Source organism: Caloenas nicobarica, chromosome 18, assembly GCF_036013445.1.
Source record: "Caloenas nicobarica isolate bCalNic1 chromosome 18, bCalNic1.hap1, whole genome shotgun sequence".
In the NCBI taxonomy this organism is placed as follows: Eukaryota; Metazoa; Chordata; class Aves; order Columbiformes; family Columbidae; genus Caloenas; species Caloenas nicobarica.
This window is the reverse complement of record NC_088262.1, coordinates 4508018-4525376: the sequence shown is the minus strand read 5'-3', so window position 1 is coordinate 4525376 and position 17359 is coordinate 4508018. Positions and strand designations below refer to the sequence as shown.

General features: G+C 55.3%; 2 protein-coding genes across 2 annotated transcripts; both read right to left on the bottom strand.

Annotated features, from left to right (window-relative positions):
* Positions 1-4237: 4237 nt before the first annotated feature.
* On the bottom strand, positions 4238-11492 carry TRIM47 (tripartite motif containing 47). The gene is made up of 6 exons (XM_065648068.1): positions 10733-11492; positions 8664-8759; positions 7914-8144; positions 7145-7340; positions 6424-6498; positions 4238-5484 (listed from the first exon to the last, which is right to left on the bottom strand). Exons 1-6 carry the CDS (start codon positions 11441-11443, stop codon positions 4859-4861), a joined length of 1935 nt encoding a protein of 644 aa, XP_065504140.1. The 5' UTR covers positions 11444-11492; the 3' UTR covers positions 4238-4858.
* A 486-nt stretch (positions 11493-11978) lies between these two features.
* Positions 11979-16519, bottom strand: TRIM65 (tripartite motif containing 65). Its single transcript, XM_065647980.1, has 6 exons — positions 16056-16519; positions 15242-15337; positions 14935-15168; positions 14327-14498; positions 13923-14003; positions 11979-12633 (listed from the first exon to the last, which is right to left on the bottom strand). The coding sequence occupies exons 1-6, from the start codon at positions 16500-16502 to the stop codon at positions 12101-12103; spliced, it is 1563 nt and encodes a 520-aa protein (XP_065504052.1). The 5' UTR covers positions 16503-16519; the 3' UTR covers positions 11979-12100.
* Between the last annotated feature and the right edge of the window lie 840 nt (positions 16520-17359).

Below are 17359 nucleotides of genomic sequence, written 5' to 3'. Positions count from 1 at the left end.
CTAATTTTTTATCCTGCAGATATTTCTTGGCTGGCTCACTAGATTTTCCCCAGGAGTTTGTCCAGTTTTGCTTGCAAGAAGGGGCTGTTCAGACATCCCACACAACCACAAGTGATTTTTAACGCTGTTTGGCAGGATCTCTGAGGGAAAAGCCCAGAATTAAATGAAATGGAGACAAAAATTGGACTTTCAATAGGCAGTATGGGCAGAATTCGGATGTTTGGTAGAGCAGAATAAAAACCACCCCACCTATGTGATGGTGCTGCACACGAAATGAGGCTCAGCCCCTTGAACGGCTAAAATTCTCCATTTCCAACATTTTTTTAATTTCACATTTGATTCACATTTTGTGTTTCACACACTTGCAAATGGATTTTTGAGCCTGATATTGGCTGCTCTCCAGGCTGGAATCAATCACATCACATCAATCACATCAATCAAGCACATTGAAGAGCGTTAAACTGGAAGTGACCTCTGGAAACAACTTTACGACCTATAAAGTCATAAAACTTTACAACTCGCAAGATTATAAACTAACCAGTTGCCCTATAAACAAGTCAGGACCCTGTCTGTCTGTCTGTCTGTCTGTCAGAAATCCGGGAACAGGAAAATACCTGCAGTGTTTGCAGAGGTACTGTTACGGTATGATCTCCTCCCTCCAGGTGTGCAAGCAGGAGGAACTCTAAAAAAATTAGCTATTGCATAATTTCATTAAAAACAGAAGCCCTGCAAAACTTATAAACTGTTTTGAAGGGCTCCTCATATCAGTAACTGAAAACCGTATATCAATAATATACAAATATATGTTAAGAGCATATATTACCCTATTTTTCTTTTTTTACCCTAAATAATAACTTTTTATATGGCTTTGAGCTTTGTCCTACAGCATTTGCAGCCCAGCCCTGTCTGAGTGCCTGAGAACCAGAGGGGGTGCAGGAGGAAGCAGAAAAGCTACATAATGGAAAACAGATTTAAATAAATACAGTGACATAATCTGTACAGTTCTTGGCAAGAAAAGAGCAAGTTTGTGCTTTTCATATCCGCTTTTTTCAATAAGCCGTAAGTTTCCCTTTTAAGAAATGGTTATAACAAACAATCCTGATTCCTCTCCTATTAAAGTCAGTAGCAAATATGCACTTGGCTTCCACCGAAGTGCCCAGCTGAAGCATTGCCACCTCACACAAACTAAGGCTCTAAAAGCTGAAAACACTGAGGAAAAAGTGCCTAATCTGTCCATCTTTGTTATTTCTAAGCTGAGGACTGAGGTAGGATAGACAACTGAGACAATTCACTGTTTTGAATTGCCCAGGACTGACAATATTGTTATTGGATTTTAGGATTCTTCCGCTCCTTTTGCAGTCGAGCAATAAAAAAATGTGTATTTGGCACAATTCCCTTAGAAACACATGGAAAATAAAACCTGTGTTATTTTATGACAGATGTACAGGACACAGAAAAATAAACATGAGATAATTGGACAGCTCTAGTGTATTTAAAGGAAAGACAACCCAGAGTGATGTCTGTGTAATGTTTAATGGCAAATCATAGTCTTTAACATAATTATATTATTCTGTTATAGTTTTTTCACACATTGTAAAATACTCTACAGTAACCATATTTAAAAAATCCTAATTAAAAAGAGGAACACTGTGACAGCAGAAATAACTCAAGGGAACACAGAAAGGCTGTTCAAATTGCCAAGTGCCATCTACCCATCTAAACACCAAACGCCACATTTAGCCCTTCATTTGCAGCAAAATCAGTGATTCAGAGCTGGCGTAGTGCACATTTCCTAATCATTCCAGTTTGCACCCCAAATTATTGGCAACGTAGAGCAAACTCTGGGCCAATGCCCCAGGGGGATCTGCTCCCACCTTAAACGGGTCAGAATTTGCTTTATGCCCTAAACCATGAGGATTTATAGAGCTTCCAAGCAGAATAAAAGCAAGCAGCAGGAAAGAGAGGGTTGGGTCGCACTTCCCAACTGCATTGCATCTCCAGGAGCCCAAAACTCCCCCAAATCCCCCCTAAAGCTGCGTATCAGCATCCCAGCTCTCGGGGCAGCGAAGTATTAAGCAAAAGCAGTGGCACAACCAGCAGCAAAGCCCGAACACCAGCCGTGTCCCCCTAAGCCGCTCCCACATGGTTTCAGGACAGAAAGGGAAAAATTTAGGATCCCACTGAATGATCCCAAACCCTAAAGGAGTTCAGAGACTCGTGTCTGTGCTTTAGGCAACACGGAGCAGGGAGGGACGTGTGGCTGGAGCACAGGTTTCCCCACGGGGCAATCAATCCGCCCACGAAATGGGGCAAAAGCCCAGATTCGCTGTATTTACTCTGGCAAAACTCCTTGCTGGGAACAGTGGGAGTTTTGCCTGAATAAATGAGATTTTGGACCCAGACAGAGCTGAGATGGGAGCCTGCATGCGAGATCTCTTCCTGCAGGCGTGCAGCAGCGGTCAAGGGTACCTTCCTCCTCCTCCCGGGACGTGACCACACACGGGCTGTTGCACGTCTCTACCTTTCTTATCTGGTGAGGCGTTTCTGATACTGAGTCCTGTCCGGTGTTAGCAAAACAGCAGCGACGCCTGCGCTATGTCACCGCTGACATCTCGTGCTAATGCTGAGTTTTGCATGAGAGCGACCCGGGGCGAGCCAAACAAAGCGGCTTTGAGGCAGGAGCTCAGGGCATGGGGAGTGAATTCCCATCCGGACAGAAGTCCGGGCAGCATTCCCACTGGCCGGGAAAAGCCAAGATTTCATCCGAAGGTTTCACTCTGAAGCTCGACCTCCGCTTTTCCCACCGCTGGCAGTATTTTAGGAGTTGCCACATGTGGAGGAGGAGGAAGAGGAGGGATTTGCAGACACATCCCAATGGTCCCCCTCCCAGACCAACTCACCAGCCCTGCCCTGGGGAGGGGGAGCTGCATTCGGACCCTTCAGCCCCCCCAAACAAGACCCCACAAGGGCCGTTTGCCGGGGATCAGCACCTCTTCCCAGAGCAGCAGGACTTGGCAGTGCTGGCAGACAAGTTACAGTAAAGAAGCGCTTTAAGCCTCAGTGTTTATACAAACGTGGCTTTAACTTTAAACCTCTCGGCTTTGTGGCTGCCTTTTTATTCACATTCACTTTTTTTCCTGAGCTCTCCTTGAATATACCACTATGATTTCCAGCGTATCCTTTGGGGAACATATATATATTTCATATATTTAGCTAAAAGGGCCGTTTTCCATCCCTGTTGACTGCTGATGCATCATCACTGACTCACTCACACCAGCAAAAAACCTGAGCCAATATATTTTCTCTCTAGGTCTATATTACACGGCACTACGACACTGTAAAGCAAGCTTTGGGAGGTAGGTAGCAAATTAATCCCAGAAAAAACAAACTTGTGGAAAGGCACACTGCACTGAGACAGGGGCTGCACTGTGCCGCCCTTACAGGCAGTATTTCTGTATTTTTCTTCTGGACAGGCTCCCTTAGGACACGTGAACTGGCATTTTTGGCTCTCAACCTCAAGTTTCGACCTTTCCCAGAGGGGACGCTTGCTTGAGAGTAGTTTTTGTTAATTGTTACTTATTGCCAGAGTCTAAAGGGTCATTTAAATAATGAACTGATGCCGCACCTTTTAACGATGCGCTCATAGCTATCCCTGAAACAGACCATTTGCCCCTGGGACACACTCACAGCACCTCTTTGTCACTTAAAAAATTCTCTAGGCTAAGTGGTATATTTACAGCTCAAGTGTGCCCACGGTACTTTAAGAGTTGGGAGTCTAACAGTATTAAAATCCCCTAAAATAGGAGGGTCAGCACAAACATGGGGAAATTTGGCTATAAAGCTTCAGTAAGCAGTTCTGAGGAACGTGTTTACTAAAAGCGCATCCTCAAAACTGTTTTGTGCTGCTCGCTTCGCCATCTCTAGGCAGGAATGGTGCTGCTGCTCCTCGGCAGGAGGTTTCTCCCCTTTCCCAGCTGTGATTTTTGGCTGTGGTGGGGAACAGCCTCAGGGTCGCAGGGCTCCAACACACGTGGGACCATTTGGGCTTTTCCTAAATGAGCCTCTGGCTGCAGACTGGGTTCAAAATACCCACTGGCCACAGTGCGAGGGAGGACAAAGCTCCTCGTTTCACATTTGCAGCACTAATGGGTGCTCGGCCCTGCAAGGATAGGTGCTGCATCACCGCAGCATCACCCCTGCACCTGCCCGGGCTCCGCTGCATCCCACCCACCCCAGAGCCCCCTGCTCACCCACGCCAAGGCACGACGGTGATGTGACCTCATCTGTTTTGGGGGTTTGCCTGGTCCATGCTGGGTTTGCTACTTCAAAGGCACTTTCATAGGGACCATGCGGAAGGTGTTGATGAGCTGGTGCTTTAAAAAGCAGCAGCAACACAGAGATCAAGATAAGGCACAAAGCGGAGCATCTGTGCAAGTCGCCAGGTCTGCGCGAGCAGTTATTAAGGAGAGGGACCAGGCAGCCTGCCAGCTGGCCAAGACACAGCTTCAAATCTACATGGCACTTCTCCTGAGCAATGCACTTTACCAAGAAAGGCTAGATCGCGGTCCCTGATGTCCAGAAAGAGAAACTGAGGGGCAGGAAGCAGCACAGAGACTCGCCCAAGTTCTCTCAGCAGCCTAGAGGCAGAGCTGGCACTCAGATCCAGCTCCATTCCAGCTCCCAGCCCGTGGCTCTGCCCACCAGACAGCTTCATCCACCCCGGGTCACCAACAGCACGGAAAGAGGAGGGAAAGCTGCCACAGAGAAACGCAACGCTACCAAAGAGAAGCCGTGATGGCGGCAACACACTGCAGGAGAGACTCTTGTGGGTCTTCCCATGCTCCCGCTCTCCAGGCAGTTACCTACGCTTTAGCACCGAAACACAATCTTTCTTCAGCGGCCCAATCTGCAGGTGGGCATCGACGCTCTCCAGGAAGAAGGCTGGTTTCAGCTTGCATGAGAAAAGATAAGGGAAATGGTAGTTGATCTTGTGCTGGAATGGGTCACACTGACCCTTGGCAAGATGGGAGACCTTGAGCTGCTGCAGGCAGGTCATCTTGGAGTCCTTGACCCCGTAGAAGGTCAAAGCCTTCTCCGAATACTCCAGGAAGACCCCAATTGTGTGGAAAAACGGCTGCTGGATGACCGACTCAGAGTCAGCAAACCAGACCACGTAGTTCTGTCCGTTCCACTGCAGGCAGCAGGACTTGGCGTTCCGCCCCAGGCGCCCGCAGTTGTAGGACGCCCGGGGGTCAAAGTCCTCAGCGATGACACCGATGCTGACCCAGCCGTCGATGAGCTCCACCTCCCAGTAGTAGTTGCCCCGGTTCATGAGGTTCACACCCAGCACCTGCTCGCAGTTGATGAACCGCGTTGGGCTCTCTGGGTAGGGGATGGGGCACAGCACCCGTTTGGCCCCTTTGGTGCCAAAGAGCTGGATGAACTTGTCAGCTGTGTCACTGTCCAGGTCAATGATGAAGGCAACTGTGTAGGGCAAGAAGGAGAAATGAGGACGAGGAGGGAAACAGGAGGAAATCCCCTCAACCCTCCCCGCTCTGATCCCCTGCTCCAGCCCTTCAGTGATTAGCATGATCCTTTCTGACTTCCACCATCACTCTGTCCCCTTGCTTTTAAATCCCACAGCCAGTTCCAGCTGACGAGGATAAGGGGCTGAAAGAGATGACAGTTCCATAAGCAGGATGAATACAGGTAACCAGGCAGCAGACAGAGCAGAAGGACTGCTCAACGAGCTCAACCATAGAATCACAGAATCATTTGGGTTGCAAAAGACCCTCAAGATCATCGAGTCCAACCATTAACATAACACTGTCACTAAACCAGTTATTGGGCATTGGAACAGGCTGCCCAGGGCAGTGGTGGAGTCACCATCCCTGAAGGGGTTTAAGAGACATGTAAATGAGATTCTTAGGGACATGGTTTAGTGACAGTGCGAGGTTAACAGTTGGACTTGCTGATCTTGAGAGTCTTTTGCAACCCAAATGATTCTATGATTCTATGAATTATCCCTCTGCTTGCTGCCACTGAAGCTGACCCTCACCAGACCGCTGCTCTGCAGCAAAGAAAGCGATGCACAAACTCTGATCTAATTTAATGGAGGATGCAACTCATCAAGGGCTGGAAGGCAGCAGAAATTACACGGTACGCCTGCAGCCCCTCTGGCAGCTCTGGCGGAACCACAGACAAGGGAAAAAAAAATCACCTAAACAGATCATGACTATTGTCAGGAAAGCCAGGAGGGTTCCTTGTTAGCTGAGCAATATTTCCTCCGGTGGCGGCAGTGCTTTTGCCAGCCATCAGCTCGGGACCAGCACCAGCCGGGCATAGGGGAAGGAGCCGGCTGGCGCAGAGGAAAGGGAAGATGGATCTTAGCAACAACTGTCAAAGCAAAAGTCCTTCGCTTACATTTCAGGAAGTAATCACGGCTCTCCAGGCAGGCAGGATTGTTTGACTTGTCTGGAAATCGAGACTTGGACAATGCTGCAGAGAGAGGGACAGAAGGGTTTGCCATCAGCAAAGAAACCAATGCCACAAACAAGGGTGTTACTGGGGCATCACCCCCCACTCGACACCCCCCTGAGCCCTGGCTGGCGTCCCCAGCTCCCCCAGCACATCCCTGCCAGCACAGACATGCGAAAGGACACATGCTGCCTTTGCCACCCCAGGGAAATGGGCAGAGTGGGGGCAAGGAACCATTTGCAATTCTCACAGGCATCCAAAAAAAAATGAGAGAGCAAGCTCAGGCTAAACAAGAGAGCACGGGAGAAAGCTGCTGCAGTGGTTTTCTAACCCTGGCAGGTTTGGGAGCCCACAGCCTGCCCCATGAAGAGGATTGTCTATCCTGGGAAGAAAGAGTCCCCTTTCATGGGAGGCCACTTTGGCCACTTGCCCCCTCCCGCAGCGCCCTGCCTAACTCCCAGCCTGTTTGTTGCTTCTCCAGTCTCTGGTCTCCGTGGAAAAATTCATAAAAACCTCAAGAACGAGGCGTAAGCCCAGACAGGGATTGTGCAACGTGCAGCACAACCATGCCGGGCGGCTTCCAGGGCTGGTGGGAGAGGGGCCAGCGCTTGCAGGAGCCACCGAGCATCTCCCACCTACGCAGGGAGGATGGAGGGTGAGCACAAACCTTCCTCTGTTTCCTGGAAATTCAGCCCGTCAATTTCTTTCCCCTGCAAGCGGTCCCACTGTTTTTTGCAGGCAGCGGACAGCACATCCTTCACGGCACCCACAGCTTGGGCGCATTTAGTGAAGTTCAGCTCATTCTGGAAGCTCAGCGCCGGGGAGAGGTTTTCTTCCATGGCTACTTTTAAGGCCTGAAATTCCTGAGCCAAAAAGAAGGAGTTTCAGGAGGTTTCAAACAAGCCAAAGTTGTCTCTTGTTCCGCAACCCCACCCTGCCCCAGAGGATTTGGGAACTGGCAGCTCGCATGACTTGGCCGAAGGACAGCTTTGCAGAAGGGAGGAGAGCGCTTTCCCGGCCGCGTGTTCCTGGCACCTTCTCTTCGCTCCCTTTCAAACCTGGACCCAGACCATGCCCACCTCACATGGAGCAGCATCTCCTCTCAAAAAGGTCTCCTCTCCCTGGGCTGCTGGATGGGGGCAGTGGGGCACCCCAACTTCTCGCTCTTTGCTCCCCACACCTGAGTACCCAGCCTGGGCAGCACATCAGCTTTTCCCGAGTCACGGCTAGGACGGAGGTGGGGGTGATAGAGGAGAAAGTTTTGGCCACCTGGTCCCCTCAAGGAGCAGGGAGGGGAGAGGATTGTGCCAACAGGAGTGAGACTCCACAGCCCTCCCATCACAAGGCTCCTGATATCCAGCTCCATGTGAAACAGGACAAAACCCCCAAAAACAACATTATCAGCTACTACTCCTTGCCCCAGCCCACCCAGGCACCTGGAGGAAGTAGATAGTGTTGGTGCTGGGGACGTTCTCCAGGTTTTGCTTGCACTGGGACAGCTTGGCTCGCCTCTCCTCCTTCCAGCGGAGATCGGCCTCGGCCTCTCCCAGCATGGAGCGCTCCCCATCCTCGATGAAACCGGCCACCTCCTTCTGGAAGGTGGCCAGGACCTTGGAGGCTTCTGCAAAGAGCTTCTCGACTTTTTCCTTCTCCTTCGTGGCAGCGCTCTGAGTGCAAAGAGAAAGGCGTCGGGGTCACCTCTCACAGGCAAGGGTGCTGGAGAGCACCCCTGTCCCTTGCCCAGCACCCAGTTTTCAGCTCTGTGGGGCCCCCGACAACCTGTAACCCCCTTCACCCAAGAGCTTGGAGCATTTTAGAACCCAGGTGTCGAGGGACGTGGCTGTGCATGGCCGCTTACGGCTCCACCACATCTTGTGTCCCCAGGCAGTGAAGTGACATGCTTGCACAAGGGCCAAAGGGGACCAAAAACCCAGTGAGAGAAGGTACAAGAGCCAGAGCATGCCCCAGCATGGTCCTTGTCCCATCCCTCCTCCCAGGCTGCAAACAAAAGCAACCAGAGATGCCATGAGGCTTAAAGATTAAGAACAAGGACCCTCAGGGATCCTTGCTGCAGTCAGCAGCGTTTTATCAAGCATTATCAAGCATTTGCTCCCCTGTGAGCACCACCTCTATACCCTATGCCCCTTCACCACCAAGCTAACAGAGCAAAGCCATTGCAGAATCACCTTAATGAGCTCCACCACCTTCTTGGCCTGTGCAGTGGTGACTGCCAGCTCCTCCAGCTCGTTCTCTGCATCGCTGAGGACTTTGGCTTGTTGCGCCTGTGGGCATGAAGGACAAACACTGAGTTCTGCCCCCTGATCCCGGTGGCAGGAGGCACAGAGGACCCTGCCTCTCCCTAAATTCAACCCGCAGACCCCTTTCTGACTGCGACCTCGCTATCAGGCTTCAGGTGAAGGGTGCAAGGGGATTGCAAGTTGTTTTCCCATTTTTTCTCTGTGCAACATCCAAACTGCAAACATCCAGTCTTAGTTGGAAAACTAAAGAAGCAGCTGTGCTGCAAAGGGCCATACCCAGCTCTGTGCTCTTCACCCCAGTCCCAGCGTAAACCAAACAAAACAGGAATTTGAAAGCAAAACAATCAGGTAGTGATTGCAGCAAGCGCAGCTAAGCTGCGTGCTCTTAGTGTGTATCCCAAAACTGGGAAAAATCTGCCCGGGATGGGTGCAGAAGCCAAAAGGCAGACCCAGAGTACTCCAGAAATGTGGCACCAAGTCCCCTGGACATTTCTTGTTAGGAGCAAAGCAAACTGGCTGGGGAGCACAGGGTGCTGCGAGGCTGCAAAGGAAGCACTGTCCGAACGCAGCGTTTCCTGACGCACTATTGTTAGCACCAGCCATTACTCGTCATGAGGACGGGTCCCCTGGGAGCCAGGAAGGCACTGCACCCCCCAACCATGGCAGCTCCCCGCTGGTGCTCAGCCCCCAGCAACCTGTGGCACTCCTGCCCAGAGAGGAGAGACAGGCGCTTTCCCCATCGGTCCTTCTCACCCTGCAGGGCAGTGGCAGAGAGCGGCTGCAGAGGCTGCGCAGGTGACGTTAAGCAGAGCCTGCAGAGGCCTGACAGCTCCTCGAGGCTAGGATTGTACGCACTTTCTATTTCAAGGCACCTGATGACTAATAATGCCGGCAAAAGGGTTTTCCTGTGGTCCCAAGAGCCTGTGAGTGAGCAGGACCTGGCTCAAGGCTGCTACTGTGCTCCCTGCCAGCATGTCCACAGCCCCCAGGCTCTCCCCCGGAAAAAACACCCCCCCAACGAGGTCCCTGAATGCCCCACGCCAACACAGAGATGCCACCACGCCACAAGCCTCACAGGCTCCCATCTGACTGTGGCCCTGCAAAGGCCCAACGCTCTCAAGGCAGCTGTGCCCAGGAAGGCAGTGCCGTGCTGGGCTGGGAGCCTCGGCTCCTGGGGAGGCTCGTGGGTGTGAATTTGGGAGGTGACTCAGCCTCATCTGGGAATGGGAGTGACGGAAAAAACCCCTGCTGCCAAAACACCAGGACACAAAGGGCTGGAGGAGCGCGGGAGCAGCGGCCGGGCAGGCTGCCAGCGCGCGGAGAAAAACCGCCTTGACAAAACTGTGGGAACGAGACGGCGAAGACGGGTGCCCCATGACTGTGGGGGCGGCCACCGCGGGGTGTCCCAGGCGCCCTCACCCCCAGCCCTACACCCACGGGGACTGCAAGTTTGACCCCACAGTGGGACCAAGCCCCACGGGCTGTCTGGCAGCGGGTCTGCCCCTAATGTCTGTCCATGTCTGCCCGTCCTGTCCCCACACCACAGGGTGCCCTGATGGCACAGCACCCTGTCCATACGCCTGCCGTGGGGTGGGGTCCCGCAAGGGGAGAGGACTACAGCACCCACCCCACACACAGCATCCCACCAGTGCTGCACTTGCCCACCTCCATGTGGGGAATAGGTATCCTGTGGGGATGTGAGTGCAGCATGTACCCTCCCGGTGGTGCCGCACCCCACGTCCCCCAGGATGCCCCGCTGGCACTGCACCCCATATGGACATCCCCATACCAGGGTTAGGTCTCACATGGGGACAGGGGTGCAGCACCGTCCCCACTCAGCCTGCCCCATCCCACCCCCTCCCAGGATGTCCCGCCAGCACTGCACCCCATATGGACACCCTCATACCAGTGTCCCACTAGCACAGTACCCATCCTTCCACACCCGCTGGGGCAATCCCCCGTGGGGACCCCCGGGTCCCGACCGGCACCCCACGCACCTCCTTGTGCTCTCGCTCCCGCTCCAGGGGCACCACGTCGTGGCCGTGATGCTCGTGGGCCCGGCAGCGGGCGCAGACGCAGGTTTGCTCGGCGCGGCAGAAGCCGTCGAGGGGCTGGAGGTGGCGGGGACACAGCCCCTCCTCCAGCCGCCGCAGCGGGGCTACCAGGCGGTGGGCGCGGAAGGCGGGGGCGCGGCGATGCGGCTCCAGGTGGGCTCCGCAGAAAGAAGCCAGGCAAACCAGGCACGATCGCTCCGCCGCCACCCGCGACCCCGCCGGGCACACGTCGCACAGCACCGCCGCTCCTTCCTCCCCCGCCGCATCCTCCTCCTCGGCTCCCGGTGCCATCGGGGACTCGGCGGCTGGGGACGGTGGGGACGCAGCGGTGGCGGCGGCTGCCAGCAGCGGCAGCACCTCGCAGAGGGCGCGGTTCTTGCAGAGCCGCAAGGCTGCGGGGACGGGCTCCTGGCAGAGCGGGCAGCGGGCAGCCCCGCCCGCCCCGCCGCTGCCGTCGGGGGGGCCCGGCCGTTGGCGGAGCGCCACCAGGCAGCCCTGGCAGAAGTTGTGCCCGCACGGTACCGTCACCGGGTCCTTCAGCAGGTCGAGGCAGATGGGGCAGCAAAAGGGACCGTCGGGCAGCCCCGGAACCGCCAGCGCCAGCCGCAACGCCGAGGCGGAGGACGACGGGGCGCTCCCGGGCGCCGTCTCCATCCCTGAGAGCCCCGACCAGCCAGGCCCCGCCACCCGGCCCGGCCCCGGCCCCAACCCCAGCGGGAGGCGGGCGGCCGCCGTGCCCCGCCCGCCCGCTCCGCCCCCGCACCCGGAGCCGCTTCTGCTGCCGCGCTGGGGCTCCGCTCCCCGTGGTTGTTTGGCGATCTGCTGCCTCCGGATGTGAGGAGTGCTGGGGGAGCACTTGCCTTGCCGCGCAGCACTCCGGTGGGGCTACAGCTCCCCCCTCCCCGCGGTCCTCCCCACTCCAAATCATCTCCAGGCTTGGGAGGTTTGGCTGGAATGGGAGAAAGAGGAAAACCTCCTTCTTTCCCCTTCCCTATCGCCCACCCTCGCACCATCTGCAGGGGCAGGCACCCACATGTGCCCCCACACACAGCGCCGGGGGTGTTCACGCCCACCGTGAGGGCACAGCCCTTCGCCCTGCAGCCTTTCCCCTGCCCTGACGTGTGTCACCAGCGTGATATTTATATACGCAAATCAGGCGGCGTTGATTTGCATGTTTGTCCTCATCAGGTCTTGTTGAAACACTGCACCCCACCACTTGTCCCACCATGACAGCCCCCAGCTGCAGCTCGGCTGTGGCACCAACCTGGGGCTTGCCAGTCCGGTTTAACGGAGCAGCGCAGTGGCTCCGGCTCAGTTCGTCTGGCACAGTGTCACCACTCGCCCCTCGCACAGCCAAAAGACAGGATATAGGGGCTCGGTGAAGACATCATGAAAGGAATGGATCAGCTGCGTCCTCTCTCCAAGGCCGTAGAAGGAGAGCAGCCCCTTGTTGTAATCCAGGCTGATCCCCAGGTTCCGATACAGCTGCTCCTGAATTTTCTCCGCCCGGCCCTTGTGCCAGGCCAGGTAACAATCCTCCCGCACCTGCAGCCCCCACGAGCCCCCATCCAGCCCAATGTTGAACTTGTGGCCCTGCTGGTGCTGCCGAGGGAGGCTGCGGTAGGTCACCCCCAGGATGACAGAGTGGCTGGAGATCTTCACCTCCCAGTAGTGGTGGCCGTGGCTGTAGCCCTGTGTGCACAGCACCTGCCAGGGCTCGAAGCGGGGTCCCTGCTCCTGATGCTCACAGATGGCGCTGTAGCTGTGCTTGGCTTTCTGGTTACCTTTCGACAGCTCCAGGTACTTGTTGGAGGTCTCGGGATCGAAGGTCAGATTGCGGTGATCTGAGGAGAGGAACAGCATGGATGAGGCTGAAATGCTTCATCAGACCTTTATGCCCTTGGCATGAGCCCCCTCAGCGATGATATAGTCTAAGCTGCATAGGTCTGGCTCCCAAAATAGGAGGGGAATGTGCAATACCTGCCCACCCACCCACCACAAGGAACAGAAACAGCCCAGAAATAGCTGGAGAGGCACCAAGGTGTGACACTTTGCACAGCCCTTACACAGCCCAGCTCACGGCCAGCAGGCAGTGGTAGCTCTGTGGTAATTTTGGAAGAGATGCACTTGATATTAAAAGCAAAAAGTATGAGCATGGGTGGAGAGTGAGGGAGAAAACCACATGTTCTTTGAGCAAGTATGGTACTGCAGGGAGTTCCTCTCCCCTGCATGGGCTGCAGTAACTCCTGCTGCAGGCACTTGCTGGCCCCTAGCACATCACCTTTCTCCTGCAGCAACCAGGCCTGGCTGGCTGTGCTGGGCTCATGCCTGCTGCCCATAACTAACTTTTTTTTTTTTCCTATTAATAGCCCCGAGAACGTTTTCTAGGGCCTGATCAAAGGAATCCTTACAGGTCCCATAGACATCATTATCTTCCCTGGCAAGAATGGCATGACCAACATGCCCTAAACATTACCCAACTCTCATCCCAACAGGGAGGAGATAGGAAAAGGAGCGGTGAGGAAATCCCTAAGGAACTGGAGTGGGATGGGCCCAGGGAGGTAAAGGGACATGAAGGACTGTGGCTGGGAGTGCTGGGGATGTGTTCCTGGACAGAGAATAATCACTGCAGGCAGGGATCTGCGGGCAGGGATCTGGACTGGTGCTGTGCCGTGCGGCGCGGCGGCGGCAGCCCACGACACATCCATGTGGATGCTCACTTGGTTACCAGTTGCCAATGTTGCCTGTCTGCCTGTGGGAAAGCGCTGGGTCTAAATATGGATCATTTGGAACAGGCACATCGCTCCTGCCCAGGTGAGACACCCGAGGTGGGTGAAAAGGAGGGGATGGAGATGGGGCAAGATCTGGAGCGGCAACTGACCCAGTGCCAGGCACTGGCAGCCCCACTTTCCATGGGAAAGTGGTCCCTGCTGCTGCTAAAACCCTTTCCCAGCCACACAGTGTCCCCCAGCTCATCTGCCCCAGCCCTGCACACCCCTTCTCCACATTTAGGGAGAAGGATCAGGAGAGCCAGGGAACGCTTTCCTCACAGGGAAGAGCTCAGCTTGGTGAATCTCTGCCTGCTGGGGACGCCAGCGGGGTGCTCTCCCTCCAACCCCCACATGTTCCTCACCCCTCAGAAGCTCAGTTCGGAGTTGGCACTCATGGAGAGGGGCCACCAACTTCACTGCTGGCTCCTGGGAATGCACCGGGCCTGTGGAGGATGGGAACAGGCATTTTGAGTGATGCCACACAAAAATATGTTCTTTCCTGACTTCAACGGAGGAAGTCCGTCATGTCCAAGCCTGGACATGGGCACATGCCACCACGACTTGGCATTGCCAGCAAGGAGGGACCACAGGGAAGCCACCCGGCTCCTCCCACCCCATTGATACTCATCTGCAGAACAGTAGACGCATGTCCCCATCCCAGCCCCCTGTGCCTGGCAGTCATGTCCCCAGCACAGTGACATGGGCCAGGCTGTGGTTCAGGATGACTTGGAGCCCTTCAGGTTGGCCCTGCGAGCAGGAGGGTTACCTTGGGCAATGGGGCTGGGGGCTTTGGGAGCCACAGAGCCGGGCAGGACCTCCAGCAGGAGCCTGGAGATGTCGGTGAGGATCTCGGTGATGGGTTGGACCATGCCGGCCAGATCAAACTCCACAGGGAGCAGTGCCTCTGGGCTCTCTGGAGTTGGGAGCAGGGGGAACTCCTGTGGACAGACACACAGACTAGGGAGGATCAGCAGCTCCAGATCCCATCTGCACACGCCGTGTCTCCCGAGTGGGTTACTGGGGCATCCCCAAAACCTCTACTGTAAGCTGTGGGGTCAGGGGACGGGCGCAACAGGAGCATGAGGCTGCGGGGAGCAGCAGGGCTCAGGACTTTGTGTTTTGCTGGTGGTGGAAGAGCCTCTTTGGGCAGTTTGGCGGTGGGAGATGCTGCTCATGGCCCTGTGGGCAGCACCGTCCATTCCGATCCAGCATCATCCCCCCAGCTTTTCAGGGACCCCTCCAAAAGCAGCTCTTTCCCCAGCCCCATTGCATCCCTGAGCTGGGCCAAGGAGGCGTCTCCCCTGAGGAAGGGGTTGACCCAATTTCTGTCCTCACCAAGAGGGCATGGGGAAGGAGACGGCGCCAGGACTGTACCTGGAGGAAGGTCCTGTCATTGGTACAGGCCAGTAGGCGCTGAGCCCTGTCCCTGTGCTGGCCCAGCATGTCCAGTCGCTCCTTCAGGAGGCTCCAGTTCTCTCCCACGTGCTCCAGTGCTGCTGTCTGCTTTTGCTCAATCCTGGCCACTGTCTGCCACTGGAAATCTTCCAGCGCTTTCTTCAGGAGGGTGACTTTGTTCAGAATCACTGATTTGAGCCCCTCAGAGGAGTCCTGGGTGGAAAAGAGCCATAAGACCAGTGTGCTCCCACCTGTTTGCCTGTCACTGAGGTGGCTGCGGCATTACCTTGATGCTGCGTGTTTGCTCCTCCAGCTCTTGCATCACCTGCTCAATCCTCTCTGTTTCTTGCTGGGCTTTTTCCAGGGACTCTTTCAAAAGGGTCTGTGAAGAGAGGCACCAAAATCCTGCAGTGGAGCACGGGTGCTGGTGGCATTTCCCTGGCCAGACTCTGTGCCAGCCCCCTGTTCAGATGAGGCCAAGCACAACTTGGTACGCGGAGGCACATCATGTCCCCACAGTAGGGCACGGGACAGTGGAGGTGGATGTTGTGCAGTGCCCGAGCTGCTGCAACTCCCCTTGCTCACCCCTCATGTCTCCCCAGTCACAGAATCATAGAATCCTTTTGGGTGGAAAAAGTCCCTCAAGATCATTGAGTCCAACCAGTAACCCACCCCTGGCACTAACCCATGTCCCTGGGAAACTCATCTCTGCGTCTGTTCAGCCCCTCCAGGGATGGTGACTCCACCACTGCCCTGGGCAGCCTGTTCCAATGCCTAACAGCCCTTTCTGGGAAGAAATTGTTCCCAATATCCAATCTAAACCTCTCCTGGTGCAATGTGAGGCCATCTCCTCTCTTCCTATCACTTGTTCCTTGGGAGCAGAGCCCGACCCCGCCTTGCTCCAACCTTTAAGGCAGTTGCAGAGAGCAAGAAGGTCTCCCCTCAGCCTCCTGTTCTCCAGGCTGAACCCCCCAGGTCCTTCAGCCGCTCCCATCACACTTGTGCTCCAGTCCCTTCCCCAGCCCCATTCCCTTCTCTGAACTCGCTCCCGCACCTCAACATCTGCCTTGCAGTGAAGTCCCGCCACCCATCATGCCCACCTCTTTTTTAGAGCGTTCCTCCTCGAAGAGCACCCGCCGGTGCTGCTGGCACTGCTGCACGGTGCAGACGCAGCAGATGCACCGTCGCTCCTCCTCACAGTACAGCTCCAGTGGCCGCCCGTGCTGCAGGCACAGCTCCCCACAGGCCATCTCGCATCCCTCCGTGCCCAACACCCGTGCCTCGCTGTCCCGCGCCAGCTCCACCACGCTGCACAGAGTGACATTCTTCTCCAGCTCCGGGCACTGCTCGAAGCCCCTGCGGCACTCAGGGCATGTGTAGCCCTTCTCGGCCCCGGCGGGTGCCTGGTTTTGCTTGTGCCAGTGTCCGCTGATGCAGCGCTTGCAGAAGTTGTGCCCACAGGGCAAAGTGACAGGCAGCCTGAAGAGCTCCAGGCAGATGGAGCAGACCAGCTTCTCCTCCAGCTTCTGTGAGATGGGCAATGCCATCCTGCCTGGGCCAGGCATTGGGGCGACGGAGGAAAGAAGCCGGGGAAATAGAAACTCAGCTGTGCAGAGGAGGAAGAGATGGTGACGCTGAGCCCAGAGGCGGGTCAGGGCTCTGAGCCAGGCGTCCTCTTAAAGTGACACCCAGTGGGTGCCACCTCAGCCATGCCGACTGTGCCACACAGTGGGGAGATGATGAGGAGGGCTGGAGCTGTGACCTCTGGGGACAGGGAGGGCTGTGAAGTGCTCGGGTGGTAGGTGGAGTCTTCTGCTCGGAGGTGACTGTGGTGCCCGTGCACCACGTACCTTCACCTTGTCTTCGTGCAGTTCAGTTCCAAGAGAAAAAACAGCTGAAGCTGCCTGTGAGCTGTGAAACATCCTCGGGGTGCTGCTGAACCCCAGCACAGCCCCAGGGCAGAGCCGCGACAGCTCAGCCAAGCCTTCGTGACCGCCCCAACCCCTTTGGTTGTCCCAGCCCACTGGCCGATGGAATCAACCCCGTGGGAGCAACTGCATCCCGGGAGCACTGGCCGCGTGGCTGGTGACACTTGCCTTGAGGGATGGAGGCCACTCAAACACTGGTGTCACAGCCCCTGGGGAAGGATTTTACGCTATAAACACTCTGAGATTATCTTTAAAGAGAAGGACAGCTGAGAACTAGGATGATTTATTGATTGTTTTGCTCCCCCACTGATGTCTCTGTTAAGTTTAGGGGGGTTTTTATAGGAGGTCAAAAGGAGACACAGGAAGCCATAAAACAAAGATATGATTCACAGGAAACAGGAACTGGTTACTTATGAGAAGAACTTGAAGGACAAAGCCAAAGATAAAGCTTGACTAATATACGCAGAGTAACAAAC

Coding starts and splice junctions, on each gene's coding strand:
- TRIM47 (XM_065648068.1), bottom strand. CDS start 11,443: ATGGAGACGGCGCCCGGGAGCGCCCCGTCGTCCTCCGCCTCGGCGTTG. Junction 7,341..7,913: donor ACACTATCTACTTCCTCCAG/GTGCCTGGGTGG, acceptor TTTTTGGCTCAG/GAATTTCAGGCCTTAAAAGT. Junction 6,499..7,144: donor TTTCCAGGAAACAGAGGAAG/GTTTGTGCTCAC, acceptor CTCTCTCTGCAG/CATTGTCCAAGTCTCGATTT.
- TRIM65 (XM_065647980.1), bottom strand. CDS start 16,502: ATGGCATTGCCCATCTCACAGAAGCTGGAGGAGAAGCTGGTCTGCTCC. Junction 15,338..16,055: donor AGGAACGCTCTAAAAAAGAG/GTGGGCATGATG, acceptor CTCTCTTCACAG/ACCCTTTTGAAAGAGTCCCT. Junction 12,634..13,922: donor CCGAACTGAGCTTCTGAGGG/GTGAGGAACATG, acceptor TCCTCTCCTCAG/ATCACCGCAATCTGACCTTC.